At 37.5% G+C, this 16,985-nt stretch overlaps 1 protein-coding gene and 2 long non-coding RNA genes across 4 annotated transcripts; 2 read left to right on the top strand and 1 right to left on the bottom strand.

Moving 5' to 3' along the window:
• Positions 1–3,530: 3,530 nt before the first annotated feature.
• Positions 3,531–4,241, top strand: LOC119561811. Its single transcript, XR_005221458.1, has 2 exons — positions 3,531–3,625; positions 3,695–4,241. It is a non-coding gene; the product is annotated as an uncharacterized LOC119561811 (long non-coding RNA).
• A 3,327-nt stretch (positions 4,242–7,568) lies between these two features.
• LOC119561815 (protein CNPPD1) lies at positions 7,569–9,460 on the bottom strand. Of its 2 annotated transcripts, none has more exons than XM_037875291.1 (5): positions 9,349–9,460; positions 8,990–9,283; positions 8,765–8,905; positions 8,044–8,715; positions 7,569–7,991 (listed from the first exon to the last, which is right to left on the bottom strand). In XM_037875291.1, exons 1-5 carry the CDS (start codon positions 9,367–9,369, stop codon positions 7,938–7,940), a joined length of 1,182 nt encoding a protein of 393 aa, XP_037731219.1. In that variant the 5' UTR covers positions 9,370–9,460; the 3' UTR covers positions 7,569–7,937. The 2 variants fall into 2 exon arrangements, with proteins under 2 accessions (XP_037731219.1, XP_037731220.1); XM_037875292.1 differs by having other exon boundaries at positions 8,765–8,887.
• A 1,791-nt stretch (positions 9,461–11,251) lies between these two features.
• On the top strand, positions 11,252–12,347 carry LOC119561809. Its single transcript, XR_005221457.1, has 3 exons — positions 11,252–11,749; positions 11,811–11,971; positions 12,026–12,347. It is a non-coding gene; the product is annotated as an uncharacterized LOC119561809 (long non-coding RNA).
• Positions 12,348–16,985: the final 4,638 nt, after the last annotated feature.

Genomic DNA, 16,985 nt, shown 5'->3' with positions numbered 1-16,985 from the left:
TATATATTGCTATGCGCTCTCGAGTGGAGGCGCGAGGGGTATGCATATGCTGTCCGTTCGTTGCAATTATGCCGACGCTAGCACTTTCTGTGTGCGGGCTAAGCCATAGCGATCGGTTCATATTTCGGCCACTTAGGGTTTATAATCGGGACTTTAAAATATGTAAACACTGCAACAAAGTGTTACAGTGCTTACCCTTTAAGTACTTTCGGTACAGTGGGTATTCAATGTATGTGCATACTACAACTTGGTGCATTCTTTTTGAGTGATTGAAAGGGAAGCATCCATTTTAATTATGCGCAGCAGAGTTACTTTAATCGTCTCTTTAAGTTAATATAATAAAGTCAGGTAAGTGCTACGTTAAGTTTAAGATGTTGTGCATTGATCTTAGTTTAAAGTACGTATATTTTGAAGGTATTCAATGGGTTCCGTTAGCCGAAAGTGGATGACGAAATGTTTTGTGCCAATAAAAATCCTGAAAAGGGTTAAACACAGCTATAAAAGGTAAATATACAAATAAACAAATAAAACGCATTTTTTAAACATATGTTTTTTCAGGAGCGTTGGCCAAGGATTCAGAGGACCCGGACAAAGGTTTAAGAACGGCGATGACTAACGTTAAAAATAAGCTTACGAAGCAAAAAAACAGAAACAATAATTGTACAATTTTTGAAAATCTAAATAATACCATATAATTAAAATGAATTAAAATGAAATTAAATATGTATGTATTTAAAATTCTATATTTTTATAATTGAAAACTCAAGGAAAAATTATGATTTTCACAAGTGATTCACTTGGGACGTGTCCCTTGCAAGTGATTTCACAAGTGAAAACTCAAGGAAAAATTCAGATTTTCCCAAGTGATTCACTTGGGACGTGTCCCTTGCAAGTGATTTCACAAGTGAAAACTCAAGGAAAAATTCAGATTTTCCCAAGTGATTCACTTGGGACGTGTCGCCGGCACGTGACAGGCCATACGAAAAATGAGTATAAGGAACAAGTGAAATCCCGTAGGACTTCGAAAAATTTTCATTTGACATCCCATACAATTTTCTATATGGAGCGTCACTTGTTCTTCACTTGTGCACGAGGACATGTCCCAGGTGATTCCCAAGGTGATTCACAAGTGAAACTTTTTTTTGGAACTGAAGGGTAGGAGTAAGAAAATGTACACAGGCGGCCTAATTTTTGCAAAGCAACCCTTACACGTATAGGAATCTATTTTTATAATGCCGTTGCTTTGCTTCCTTCTCTCTCCCTCTCTCTTGCTATCTCGCTCACGACACTTCGCGCTGTGAAAAAGTCAAAATTCAATTTTTGTCTCAATTGTCGATTTTTGAATTATGTTGACGAAAAGGAATCGATCTTAAAGACGCATTGCTCATGTGGATTATAAGCGGGCTGTGGCGCTCTGCGTATGTTGGTGACCCGTGGATAATGGATTTGGGTTCCATGTTCGAGTCCACTGTGAGGCTGGATTAAACTTAATTTTTTTAATATTTTTTTATTTTAATATTTTTTTAGCTGTACTTTTTTGACAATTTTTTTTTTTAATATTTTGGATATATTTTTTAGTTTTTTTTTTATTTAGTTTTTGTCCTTTTTTGTTAGTTTTTCTTACTTTTTTTAAGTTTTTTTAATGTTTTTTTAGATGTACCAACTGGGACTTTAGGAATTAATCGCTCCTATAGATATATTTTATTTTGTGTAAATTACATATCAAAGGTTTTAAAAAAATATCTAATAACAATAAAAACATGAACAAAATAAGCAATTCACTTTGAATCAAAGCGTAATGTGTACTCGAGAAAAAGATTTTTCATTATATTTTGATGAATATGGTGAGTGCTTTCCATATAAAATGCAAATGTTCGATAAATAGATTAGAGCTTTACTGTTCAAAGATCCCCAGATATTTATTTATTTATGACGAAGTATATCTAGTTTTACATTTGTCTGGGGAGTCTTGCCACTTAAAATGTTTATACTGCAAAACTCTAATCAATTTATCTAACATAAGCATTTTATGTGAATAGCACTCATCATTTTTATCAAACCACGATGAAAAATCGCTTTCTCTGGTACACGGTACACATTTACTCATTATAAACTGTTTAATGTGTTCTTGTTATTTATTGTTAGAAATGTTTTCAAAAACGTTGATATGTATTTTACATACATTAAAAAATATATCTGAAGGAGCACTTAACTTTCCAAAGTCCGAATCGTTAAGGAAATTTTTTCTGCAATAAAAATTTCGGAAGGCGAACTTAACATTTCTCCCTGTTTTAAAATAATCGCTTCACATCTTTTGCAGTTGTTTGATTCCTTAGCAATATAACCTACAAAATATCGGCTTGAGGCTGCAATTCCCGTGGTTGAGCGACTAGACCCCTGGCCTACAGGCCTTTGACACCTTGCGGTAGTCAAATGCGAGATTGAGCCCTTATTGCAGCAGACCACACGAAATGATTCACCAACACAACCAAAGAGCTTTACACGGACAACGCACACTAGCAAAATCGAAAATCCACATCAAAAATCCACACCAAAAATTTTGCCGTACATTCCGTTGTATGGCTGTTATGCATCTTGTTATTCTATGGTCTTTGGCTAGATCGACTCGACTTTATGGGGTCGGAAACGCTTCCTTTTGTCTGTTACATACTTTCCGACGAATTTAGTATACCCTTTTACTCTACGAGTAACGGGTATAATTATCTGTAGTGTACTTCTGTTAAAGATTAAGCCACGAAATTATTAGTACGAATAAATTTTAGAACATGAGATCTAAGTAAAGCGTATAATTATGGAAGCCTTGCCGACCTTTATGGAGCCCAGGAAATAAAAGGAAGTAAAGACTTTAGGGATCGCCAGCCGTGGGCTATGCGAAAGGTGATCATGGTAGGGTGGGGTCTAGGACACTGAATACCATTACAGTGTCATGTCTTTTCTTATTAGCTTTCTATACTTGAATGTTGTTCTTTTTACTTTTATTTCTACTTTTTCCTATAACAGCACGCGATATTAATTCTATTAAAATGTGTATGAAGTTAAGCCTTAGAGTAAAGATAAGCGATTTCTTCCCACACCCACTACCGAACAAAGCCGAAACAAGCGCGTGATTCGTTGCTCTCTCTATTAATTACCATCAGCTCCCTGTATACTATCAACGTGACATGCTACAATTTCTTACTCTTATCCACAAAGTAAATATAAATAATCTATCTTGAAAAACCCACACTTGCTTCCAAAAAAGTCTTTATTAACTCTTACGATTCTTGAGATAATAAATAACTATAAAAAAGAAGGATATTGTGTAAGGCACGGCACATTGAGTTAAATTTTATTGTGATTTAATTCAGCACTGGCACAAAGTCATCAAGCAGTCGATTGAGACGCCCGCAGAGTAGTGATGTAAAAAAACATCGATGCATCGAGCATCGATGATTTTTCGGCGATGTTTTTCGATGTTTTATGTTATGCCGATGTTTATCGATGCCTCGATGTTTAACCAAAACATCGGGCGTCGAGTTGCACAACATTGCAGAACATATGGTTTCAGTGCCGCACAGACAAATTCGCGGTTTTTGTTTTAGTTTACCGTGTTTGCAATGCCAAAGTAAGTATTATGTGAAATATATATGTATATAAATATAGTTATTTGCAATTACAAATGTATTCATTCTAGAATAACAACAAAGACAAGCTTTTGCTGGAGGCACTTTACAAAAGTTGACGGAAATAGCGCAAAATTGAAAACATCGATGCATCGATGTTTCTAGCCGATGTTTCGACCCAAATTTACATCACTACCGCAGAGCAGTCTGCGACGCATGAGGTGCCGATGCTCTAACCGACTCTCCCTCGCTCATTCTCTTTCTTTTAGTATATTAGCGCTGAGAAGGTGCTGTTTTTTTTGCTGATGAAAGAGTTATTTAGTGATAAGAGCGCTGAAAGAGTAATGAATTTGTGCCAGATTTGTGCAGTGATGAATCGTAGGACATGCCTATGTTAAATTCATTACTATTTATAAAACCTTTTTTCGAAAAAAAGGCTTGGAAATGATTTGATTGCAGTGATTAGCTGCAAACACTTTAAAGCAGAGGCCAACCTTTCTGAAGAAACGCCCACGGTCTGACCGTGACAAAATTTTTCACGGTTGTACTTTTGCCAGCCAAATATAATATATCGGAAAACTCACCAAAAAATATAATTTTTCGATATTTTGGTCTAAATAATATCGCGATGATAATTTTTTTAGAGGAAGGGTATATGAAGTGGTATACTAGATTCGTCGGAAAATACGGAACATGTAAGAGAAAGCGTTTCCGACCCCATAAAGTATATACATATGTTATGGATGAGGATTACCAGCCGAGTCGATCTAGCCTGTCCGTCTATCCGTTTAAACGCTGTGATCTCGGAAATTATGAAAGCTACAATATTGGGATTAGTCTGCGCAGCGCAAGTTTTTTTCAGCAAAATTCCGCGCCAACTCTAACGCTAGTATACAAATTTGAAATTAAATGTTTTGTAGTTATATGGCTATCGTCAATACCTATCGATTGACCTAATATGCCACGACCACTCTAATGCCCACAAGCCGGCCAAAACCGTACGTACATATGATATTCCGGAAACTATAAAGGCACGACAGTTGGAATTATAGAGTCTTCCCACTGAGATCCATCCACCATCTACCATCCGTTGAACGGATAGTCCATAAGGTTTTCCGTTCCGAAAATTTCCAAGATCCCCATCCAAATTTGACGGACTCTTTTATGTGATAGTAAAGCCTAGTACACAGAACGGCTAAGAGTTTCACTAGTCGAACAATCTTATTCTTTGTAGTGTGAACGAAGTTTTCAAAGTTTACCCGCAATGCATTAGCAGGGTCTTACTGTCAAGAGGCTGGGCTTGTTGCCAAACGGAAAACAAATCAGTTGGAGAAATTTAAAATGGAGGAGTCTGCTGGTACACAAAGAAAGTAAAATAAAAATAAATGGAATGTTCAACGAATGTTTTTATTTATGTAAATTTGTAGTTTAAAGCTTCCTTAACGTCCCACGAATGCTTCGCCATCTTTCCCGCGCCACCGCAGCTCAGCTCAGTGTCCCAATGGGCATATTGGACCTTGAAGAAGTGGGAGCCGGATTGGGAACGGGGTTGATCCGCTGATGCTGCAGGAAGTCGCCCAGCATCCTGGCCATGGCTTCTCCAACTGTTCCTTAGCGGGCGCCCTATTTTCCTCCTCCTTATAGAAGCCACCGCGTCCTCCAGCTCAGCTCAAGCTGGCAAGTATGTTCCTTCCCACTGGGATTCTCTAGTGGATCTCCTCCAGCACTTCAACTATTCTGCGGACTTGCCCCTGGTATTGCTTCCTGTCGGTTAAGTCCCACAATAATGGACAACCATTTTCATCTGCACTGACCTCCTTTAACCGTTTTTGGGGTTTTCTTCCATTTTAAACATTTAAATTCCCCACCGCTTCTGCACGAACACCGCCAAAGATTAAATTTCTTATTCTTTGGGCCGAGGCTAACGGCGTTCATCGAAACTTCGCTCACGAAATTTGGTATTTTTTCTGGTATTTCCTTAGCTCATCTGAGTACCGCCCTGATAAACAGACCCGACGAAAAGATTTAGCCGCCTGTTTGGCTCTCGCTCACTTCTATGGTTAGCTCGCGGTTTTCGTCGATGTGAGTACTAGGCTTAAGGATGTACGAACGGATGGACTTTATGGGAAGGCTTTAGGCACATAGTTTCTAGAGATTTGTATGTAGCACGAGATCATTTCATTAGGGTGCCACGCCCACTCTAAGGCCCAAAACTGTGGCGACCAGTTTTAATGCAGAAATGTATTGGTTTTGTCAATACCTACCCTTCAGTTCCAAAAAAAAAGTTTCACTTGTGAATCACCTTGGGAATCACGTGGGACATGTCCTCTTGCACAAGTGAAGAACAAGTGACGCACCATATAGAAAATTGTATGGGATGTCAGCATTTTCACAAGTGAAAATTCAAATGAAAATTTTTCGAAGTCCTACGGGATTTCACTTGTTCCTTATACTCATTTTTCGTATGGCCTGTCACGTGCCGGCGACACGTCCAAAGTGAATCACTTGTGAAAATCAGAATTTTTCCATGAGTTTTCACTTGTGAATTTACTTGCAAGTGACACGTCCCAAGTGAAATCACTTGTGAAAATCAGAATTTTTCCTATGAGTTTTCAATTATGAAGATATAGAATTAAAAATACATACATATTTAATTTCATTTTAATTAGATGTTTATTTTAAAATTTTCAAAAATTGGACAATTATTGTTTCTGTTTTTATGTTTCGTAAGCTTATTTTTAACTTTAGTCATCGCCGTTCTTAAGCCTTTGTCCGGGTCCTCTGAATCCTTGGCCGACGCTCCTGAAAAAGCATATCTTTAAAAAATGCGTTTTATTGGTTTATTTGTATATTTACCTTTTAGAGCTGTGTATAAACCCTTTGCAGGATTTTTTTTGGCACAAATCATTTCATTATCCACTTTCGGCTAACGGAACCCATTGAATACCTTCAAAATATACGTACTTTAAACTAAGATCAATGCACAACATCTTAAACTTAACGTAGCACTTACCTGACTTTATTATATTAACTTAAAGAGACGACTAAAGTAACTCTGCTGCGCACAATTAAAATGGATGCTTCCCTTTCAATCACTCAAACAGAATGCACCAAGTCTCAAGTCTCAAGTCATCAAAAATGTTAATACTAATACTACTAATGTTTTAAATATTGAAATCAATTTTAACGGACTAATTTTCTATAATTACACTAAAAAATATATTGTAATAAAAATGTATAATAAGTAAACATAACATTATAAGTAAATCCAAATTACTTAATTTTACTATAATCAAATAATTTACTTTTATAAAACAATATAAGTTGTATATTTTCGATACACAATAATGCTCCTAAAATTTTAGGGCATTCACATGTCGCTGCTCCACGAAAATTTTTCTGCCGAAATATTAGTCGCTAGCCGAACATAACGGAGACTCGAAGAAAAAAAATAACGGACCGGCCGAAATTTGTCTCTGCGAGCGCGGAGTGCAAGCATATTATAAGATAAGAAAGAGAGGGATATCTCCGAATATCTGCCTCTCTTTGTTGCACGATCGCTTTTGTAGGCAGTCTTCTACGCTGCGCCGACTTCTCTGCTGACGTCAACAGCGGCACAGCGTTTTAGGCACAAAAAAAAAACAAAAGCTTTTTGCCTTGAGCCATGTCACCGCGTCCCTACTGCAGAACTGAAGGGTATCGATTGATCTAAAATAAAGTTTACCACCCCCACTCTTACGCCCATTTCGCTAAAACCTACCTGAAGCCCACATGACCAAATGTCAAATTCGCCGCTGGTTGGCATCTTGCGATCTCGAAAAATGCCGCTTTGCTGCTTTCATATCTTAGTCTTCCTTTCGCGCCCCTTAGCTGAGTAACTGGTATCTGATATGATAGTCGATGAACTTGACTACCTGGTTAATATGTACATATGAAGTTGTTGGATCTGCGTGATATTTCCAAAAGCTGGTCATTTATTTGTAGTATTTTAGATTTATAAATCATGTTTAGAATAATAATGTTAAAACAGTTATTCAAACAGGTTAATTAATATATTTAAGCGCGGAAAAAGTTGCACCGTGGAATGATAGTTTGGTGTTGACCATATACTACTCCAGTTTTTTGCCCCCCTAAGCCATGTAATTAATTTTTCGTTATAAAAAATTATTCGGGGAATCACTGTAATCTCTTCAGCGAAATTAAAAATTGATGCTTAAGTATGTATGTACATTTTCCCCGAATTTCGCCCAAAAGATATTTCTGAGACACATCCGATTGTTTCACCGGAGCAATCATTTGACTGACGTAATGTGATTACGTATTGTATGGACCAGCAAAAATGTTTCCATGCAATAAGAAATATGTTTCCTGCTCGAAAGACATTAGTTATTGATGTATTTTATATAAGTTTTGACCGCACCTCAAGCCGTCGCTGCATAAGCGATCGCTGCATTGCCTCGGTAATTATTTGCCAAAAACCCGAACCATTTCTAGCGTGCTTCCAACGGTTTTCCATTTGTATACTGCGAACAGGAATCCAATTATGGGATTCGCAGGCGCTACACTGTGAATTAATATTAAGCCAGTTCTCTGCACTTTCTTGCGATGAAATCAATCGGAGTTTTCGAAAGTTCCTCTTAAATGGTAGATTAGGTATGGGTTGATGACTCAAATAAATCGTTATCGTAATCTCTTCTGAGCAGTTCTGTTTCTTAAGTTTCAACAGTTCCTTTTCCACGTCTAATAATAAAGCGGAGACATCGCCATTAAAAACAGAAGTGGCCGAAATGGTCAGTTTTAAACTATTTGATGGTGAATCTGGTGCAGTTACTCCGCGGTGCCATATCGTTCCTGGAACTTGACTAGCTATAAAAAAGGCTCCTGCCACAGTAATTACACTTGCTGCATAGCTCATTGCTAGTACTGATAAAATGTTTACCAGCAATTTCGCCCATGCCAAGCTGGGCAGCATCAGCGCCAGCTCACTGTAAGTAAGCCACCCTCTCCGTAAACCCTGGCGTTTGGCCAGCGATCGTTCAACATTGTTTAGTTTATCGAAAAAGAGTTCATTGGATATGTATATATTCCAGTCCTAGAACGAACATATTTTATTATTGTAACATAATCTTAGTACTATTTACCATAGCAGATAGGAACTCAAGCTCAATTTCCTTGAGTCTTTCTTCCGTCATATGGCCTTCACTAGCCCAGTCTTCCAAATAAAAACGTTCGTCATGGCCTGCATAGAACTTAGTCGAAATCATCTGTAAATATTTGTAATGCTACAGCCGAAATTTAAACAGATATTGGTGCAGTACTGTTGGATTTTGGCACCGGTTAATCAACAGGTGTTGATGCTGACTTACCAGTGACACAACAAACAGCTCTTGTGGAGTGATGCGGCAGCTATAACTCGGGTCGGTGACGCTTAAGCGGTCTAGGTAGATCAATGCCATAATAAGAGAGCATGGCGTGGCCTGCACATTTGCAGCAGCAACGCAACTCAGACGATGCAAGGAATGGCCCCGATGGGGTTTCGAAAACATCTCTGACGCGTACTCAGCAAAGGGCAGAGAGACCTCCATATCTGTGTCCACTGTTCCCACGCCATAGTATAGGCTTTTTCGAATTCGATTTATAAACTCGACGTGCTTCATAACCTGTCAATTAAACATATCCAGTTTTAGCTTCAATCTTCTGGGGTACAAACATATCTGTTTCCTACCTTTATCGGAGAAGTTACCATCTTTATACGTCCCACTTTGTAGGCCTTTATTTGGACTTCCAGCAGCGTGACCGCAGCAATAAGTATAAAAAATACCACTTGTAAAATAAATACCATGAAATGTCATAAGAATAATTTCAAGTATGTTCTTTATTTAAACAGTTATAATTTATCAGTAAAAAAAACTATGTATTTTTAATATAACTTAATTAATTTTTTAAATTTTGAAGCCGAAAGTCGAAAAGTCTTATTCTTTGTAGTTTTCTCTTATTTCTCTTCCCTATAGTAGCCGGTGCGACCTCCATCTGCGCTTTAGCTGCCAAGTAGCTGGTGGAGTCCAGTGGTTCCTCAATGGAGAGCTCGTCGGAGATCGAGCGAAGTCCCACTCGGCATGTTCCTTCCCACTGGGACTATCTAGTGGAACTTATGTATCTCCCCCAGCACTTCAAAAGTTCTGCGGACTTGCCCTATTGTGCTATTGCTTCCAGACCGTGAAATCCACAATATTGGCAACAGCTTGGATTATTCGTCCTTTTTCATCTGCACAGACCTCCTATAGGGGTTTTTGGGGCTTCCCTTCCATTTTTAATTTTTAAATTCCAAAGATTACATTTTTTATCCTTTGGGCCGCGGCTGACGGCGTTCATCGAAATTCACTCTCTAAGTCTGGTAATTTTTCTGGTATTTCCTTAGCTCTTCTGAGTACCGCGCTTAAAAACAGACCCGACGAAAAGCGTCAGCCTCGTATTTGCCTCTCGCTCACTCCTATGGTTAGCTCGCGGCTTTCGTCGATGTGAGTACTATGCTTAAGCCTAGACGAATACAGCGAGCTAGCCATAGAAGAGAGCGAGAGGCAAATATACGGCTAAAGCTTTTCGCCGGGTCCTTTCTCACCGCGGTACTCAGATGATCTAGGGAAATACCAGTAAAAATACTGTTGCATGTCAAAATTGTGCATTATTAAAGGTAATAGTCTGAGACTCGAACCTATGCCCCAAAAATCTGAAAACTTACGAGTAGAATTTTTTTGCGCAAATGGGTGGATTCAAAGTTGTGTGTTTTGCATGTTGGTTATTTGATTGTATTTGGTATTTATCGGTATATCTCGGCATTTTTGCTTATCGTTGACGGACGATCTCCCGAGAAATAAACAAAAATAGCTGTTCTGGCACAGCATAGGCACACGATCATAACATATCTGGGGGTTTTGGTGTAGGCACCACATGATTATGATTAACGAGGTTAATTGGAACAAAAATTTATTTAATCAAAGAGGAATTATTATATATTCTTTAAGGCATTTAATGGCCATGCGACAGTAAAATGAAATGTAGGTGCTTATATGAAATTTATAAGAAATTTATAAAAACGACTCACGACAAATTCCATCAATATATTAGATTAAGGTAAATTTTAATGATAGATTCCTGAATCCTGTGCTCATACGCGGGCACGCAGACGCTTGCACTAGTTTCACTAGTCGAAAAATCTTATTCTTTGTAGTGTGACCAAAGTTTTTCCTTCTCGTCCCACGGATACCTCGCCATCTCGACGACGGATATCGTAATACTGGTGGTTCCGCTAAAAAGATACTTTTATTAGTAAAACGTAACCAAATTCTTTTGGCCAGGTCTTACTTTATTTACGAGGACACGCCCGGGAGGATGTCCATCTAGAGAGCGAAGTCCCACTCCTTCCCACTGGGATTCTCTAGTGGATCTCCTCCAGCACTTCAACTATTCTGCGGATTTGCCCCCGTATTGCTTCCTGTCGGTGAAATCCCACAATAAAGGGCAACAGCTTGGATTAGGCGTCCTATTTCATCTGCACTGACCTCCTGCAGCCGATTTTGGGGTTTTTCTTCCATTTAAAACATTTAAATTCCCCACCGCTTCTGCACGAACACCGCCAAAGATCAAATTTCTTATTCTTTGGACCGCGTCTAACGGCGTTCACTGAAATTCACTCGCAAAATCTGACATTTTTTCTGGTATTTCCATAGCTTATCTGTGTACCGCGCTGAAAAACACACCCGACGAAAAGCGTTAGCCGCGTATTTGCCTCTCGGTCACTCCTATGGTTAGCTCGCAGTTTTCGCCGATGTGAGTGAGCTTAACGATGTCACGGCCTTTAAGCCTAGTACTCAGATCGGCTAAGAGCGTCACTAGTCGAAAAATCGAGTTCTTTGTAGTGTGACCGAAGATTTCACAGTTCACTGATTTTGTTGACAAACGGAAAACAAATCAATTGAAGCAATTTAAAAAATTAGAGTCTGTTACGAACTGCATATTTTTTCGGTGGCAGTGCCGCTATCTCAGTTCGCAACATAAAATATTGACAGCTCCGCTGTATTACATCAGTAAGCTATCGGTCATCACTAAGGACAAATACGTTAACAAAGGTAGATACCTACAAATATTGTCGGAAAAATGGGTTACATTTGGTGGCTATCAATGACTTAGCCAAGCGCTTCCACCCAGCCATGGATGCCCGTAAGATGCTGCAGGGCACCACCCGTTCTGGGTCGGCCGGAGCCCACTCCTCGCGACTACGACGGTTCCATCTCCCCCACTGGGACAACTTACTCACACATTGTGGGCTTTACAAATATTTAATGAATATGGTAAGTACAATCATTTATATTCATGCTCCTCTTAACCGATCTATCCTTCCTCAGCCCTTAAGACCGAAAACTTTGGCGCCGTCTTCAATATTTACGCGGTCAAAGCTGAGGATTTTTTTGCTGGAAAAAGGCTACAGGCGCCGCGAAAAGTTATGCTCTACCAGTCACGTATTGGTAGAGCTCGCATGTGTTGTGAGAAACTCCTTGTGTTGGTAGTTTTATTATTCCGTACCCACTTAGTGAGAACACATCTTTTGGTAGTTTTTTAAGATTCTTTATTTAGTTAGTTTTTGTATCCAGGAGCAGCGTTAATGCCGCTTCCAACGTCAAGTTGTCTCTGATTTTACAATTTGCCTTAGGATCTAAGTAAGCCTAATTCTCGTAGCTGCGCTGCCTACAGTTGGGCGGCAGAGAGACGGCTATGTATATCTTATGTATATAAAGTGTATTTAATTATGCTCTCTTTGACTGGAGCGCGAGGGCATGTGTATGTACTTGAGTTTGGCTGAGCGGCCGGCGTGTGCAACAGAATGCTGACACTTGCACTTTCTTCATGCGCGCCGATCGACTCATGTCTCGGCCACTTTGGGCTTTTGACCGAGCCTTTTGTTTATAAAAATAATGCAACAAAGTGTTACAGTGTGTTTGTTTCAAGTACTCTTGGTACAGTAGATATTCGATATAAGTGCATACTACATCTCCCTCCTTTTGAAAAATAACGTAATACTATGAAGTTATTTTGTTAATATATTTTACTTAATGGAATATTTATTATTTTTTTTTTTGTTTTTTTTTTTTTTAATCTTTTTTTTTTTTTAAATTTCTTATTTTTTTTTTTTTTTAAAGAGAATGGAATTGGGAATAATATACGTATTAAAAGAAGAAGTATTTTTAAACATGGAGTGTAAAAGTATTTCTAAACATGGTTACACTCATAAGTATTTCTAAACATGGCCATGTTAAATGCAATTATGAAATAAACATTTTTAATCTATCTTTATGTACTATTTGTTTTTTATTTTTGTTATTTATTATAGTTATGTTATCTCTATCTCCTATTTGTTCTACCCTATAAGGACCTGTATATTTCGAATCTAACTTATGTCCTGTTTCATTTTTCAATAAAACCTGATCTCCTATTTTTAAATCGAAATCTAAACTAGTTTTGTCGTAACTAATTTTCTGTTTTAGCTTATGAGATTCTAGCATTAGTCTAGCTCTCTTAATTGCCTGTTCTAATCTAAATTTGGATTCCTTAGCATAATCTTCTATATTATAAAGGGGTTTTATTTTATCTATGCTATTAAAGTGTTTTGGTAGATTTGAAGTTTTACCGAAAACTAGCTCATATGGACAATAGTCATGTGCCATAGATGGGGTTGTATTAAAACAATATACGAAGTATCGTAGCCATACATCCCAATCTGTTTTGTCAACTGAGATGTATGAACGAATGAACTCATTTAGTGTTCTGTGGCTTCGCTCCACGGTACCTACTGTCTGGTGGTGGTGTGCAGTTGAAGTTATGTTTTTAATATGTAAGTATTTACATAGATCTTCAATAATTGAATTTTTATATTCTGTTCCCATGTCCGTAATGAACGTCTTCATTGGACCGTACTTTAGAATAAAATCTTCAAATATAGCTTTTGCTACTGTATTTGCACTTTTATTTGGTATAGGTATAGCTACTAGGTATTTGGTTAAATCGCAGATGAGTGTTACTGCGTATTCGTTTCCATTATTCGATTTTGGAAGTGGACCAATAGTATCTACAATTACTCTATCAAAAGCTCGTTGTGGAGTTTCGGTTATAGTTAGTGGGGTCTTAGTATGTTTAGTCGTTTTCGACTTTTGGCATTTAGGACATTTCTTTATGTACTCTTTTATGTCTTTGGACATATTTTTCCAGTAATAGTGTCTCTGGACCTTGGCCAAGGTTTTTGTAATGCCTGTATGACCACCTTGTATTGGATCATCATGGAATGTAGACAATATAGCTTCTTTTTCTTTATTATGTTTTATTACGGTCACCGGGTTGAGTAGCGCTACTCTCAATGATTTCAATATTTTATTGCCCATAATTTTAAAATTATCAATTGAAACAAGTTCAAAGATATTTTCCCACGGTGCCACTTTGAGTTGGCTGACTTTGTGAATACCGGCCTGCTTTTCAAGCCTTTGAAAGAATTGACCTAAGTCAATGGTTCCATTAGTATACAAATCGCTTACATCATAACTTGCTGTAATTTTCTTTCCGTGCTTAAATAAACACATTTTATTATTTACATGCAAGGTCACTACTTTACGTACTTCATCATTGTTTATGACTTCATATACGTTGGGCTTTGAAGCTTTTTCTATAGGTTGCTTATGCAATTCTATTTGATCTTTTCCTGCGCAGGATTTCTGTCTACTTTGGTTTCTGGTAGTGACTTTCAGAATTTTATTACTTGTTTGTATATTTGTTAGGTCTGTGATTGTTATTCTGGAGAGCGCATCGGCTACATAGTTGTCTTTACCCTTTAGATACTCTACCGTAAAATTATATTCCTCTAATTCAAGTCTCATTCGTGTTAGTTTGGAACTTGGATTTACCATTGAAAATAAGTATGTCAGTGCTCTATGGTCTGTTTTGACAGTGAAGTGTCTACCATAAATATATGGTCTGAAGTGTGTTATTGCCCAATGAATGGCTGCTAATTCCTGTTCTGTGGTGCTCTTGTTGCTTTCACCTTTCGTAAAGGATCTTGATGCGTATGCCACTGGAAGCTGTAGTCCATTTTTGTTTTGAGTTAGGACTGCTCCACAGGCGTATTTGCTAGCATCTGTGATTATGCAAAATTCTTTGCTAAAATCTGGATATTGCAACAGAGTAGGATTTATTAATGCTGATTTAAGATGTTCGAAGGCGTTTTGACATTGTGTTGTCCATTCGAATTTTACATCTTTTTTACATAATCTTGTTATGTGACGGGAGTATTCAGCAAAATTCTTTATAAAACGTCGGTAATAATTGCAAAATGCAACGAATCTTCTAGCGCCGTCCGCATCATGTGGGGCTGGATAATTTTGAATGACGTCGTATTTTTTGTCGTCGGGTAAGATTCCTTTATCTGTGCATTTATGTCCTAAGAAAGTGACTTCATGCATGAAAAATGAACATTTTTCAGGATGTAACTTCAGGTTGTGTTTCCTACATTTCTCGAAAACATCAGTTAAGTTCTTGAGCATATGTTTTTCGGAACAACCTATGACTATTAAGTCATCCATATAAAGAAATGCTTGCGAAGGTTCTAATCCAGAGAAAGCTATAGTCATCATTCTTTGAAAAGAGTTTGGCGCTATTTTTAAACCGAATGGTAATCGCGTGAAGCGGTACGAACCATTGTTTGTTGAAAAAGATGTGATATCCCGTGAACTTTTTTCCAGTTCAATTTGATGGAAACCTGACATTAAGTCAAGGCATGAGAAGTATTTTGCTCTACCTAGTTGATCTAAAATATCATCGATTCTAGGCAGTGGAAATTTATCAGACAAGAGTTTTTTATTAATTTGACGATAGTCAATTACTAATCGCCATTTTTTATTTTCCGTATTTGGAAGTGACTTTTTTGGTACTAACAGAAGTGGGCTATTATAAGGTGATACAGAGGGTTCCACTATTTCATCATTGATGAGTTTTTGGACTTGTTTTTGAATTTCGTCTTGTTGACTATGAGGATTTCTATAATTTTTTATATATACGGGTTCATCATCAATTAATCTCAGCTTTTGTTTATAAAAATTATTGGTAGTGATCGATTCGGTTTCTAGTCCGAACACATCACTATACTGGGTGCATAATGCTGTAAGTTGTTTATTGAATTGAGGCGGGAAGTTTTTTGCAAGTTGGGATAATACAATTTTTTGTCTGTCTTCTAAGTTCGTTTTTACTATGTCGTAGTTTGAAAGTGGTTCATGATGAATGTTTTTGATATAGACTACTTGATCTGTGTTTGTAGTATTTAGTAATCTTATATATGCATTTTGGACTGTTGCTATGGTATTTGCGATATAGATACCATGCTGAATTTCTTGATTCGGAATTAATACACTGTCTTCTTCTGAATTTATTTCGATTTTTCGGACGACTTGGGATCTTGCTGGCAGAATTAGGGAGTTGTTGCCAGAACTGTATGCTATTGGAACATAAATTGGATATTTTAGGTTATTTGGTCTTATTATAAGCCAGTCTTCAGACGGCTTGAAGTCTAATTGACAGTTGTATCTTTTGATAAAATCGATTCCTAGTATTCCATCACATGGAATAGCGAATTGCATATTTACGATATGGAAATCATGTTGAATTATGTACTTAGAAGTTTGAATTTCAATAGAAGTTAAGCCTTTAGATTTTGTAACTTCCTGACTTATACCCTGTATGTTTATGATGTGATTATCTTGAATGTTTTGAAAATTATCAGAATTTTCCTTCAATAAGGATATTTCCGCACCTGTGTCTAGTAAGAGAACTAATTCTTTTCCTGTTGCTACGTTCGTGAAAGTGACAAATGTATTTTGACTGAGATTTAAAGTGTGAATTTTGATGTTGTTTACTGTCGTGTATCTAAAGGTGTTTGGTAGTTTCCCGAATTTGTTTGCGCCACTCTAACATTGTTATTGTGGTTGTTGTTTCCCCAACGGCTGTTTCCGCCGCTGGTGTTTCCACCACGGTTGTTATTTCTGTTATAATTGTTATTTTGGTTATTTCTGTTATAACCATTGTTTTGATTATATCCGTTATTCTGATAATATCTGGTATTGTTATAATTACCTCGATTATTACCTCGATTATTACCTCGTCCGCGATTTCCACCGCGCTGCGGGTAATTTTTGTAATATAGGACAGTGTTTGGCTGTCCGGTTGCTTCTGTGCAACTGCTTACAAATTTGGATATGGCCTCATTCATTGTATTGAAGGTACCGGCTTGCATTATAGTTTTTACCTTATCTATTTGGCAATTTTTAGTCA

This window comes from Drosophila subpulchrella, unplaced genomic scaffold, assembly GCF_014743375.2.
Source record: "Drosophila subpulchrella strain 33 F10 #4 breed RU33 unplaced genomic scaffold, RU_Dsub_v1.1 Primary Assembly Seq370, whole genome shotgun sequence".
Classification (NCBI taxonomy): domain Eukaryota; kingdom Metazoa; phylum Arthropoda; class Insecta; order Diptera; family Drosophilidae; genus Drosophila; species Drosophila subpulchrella.
This window is presented reverse-complemented; position numbering and strand designations above follow the sequence as displayed.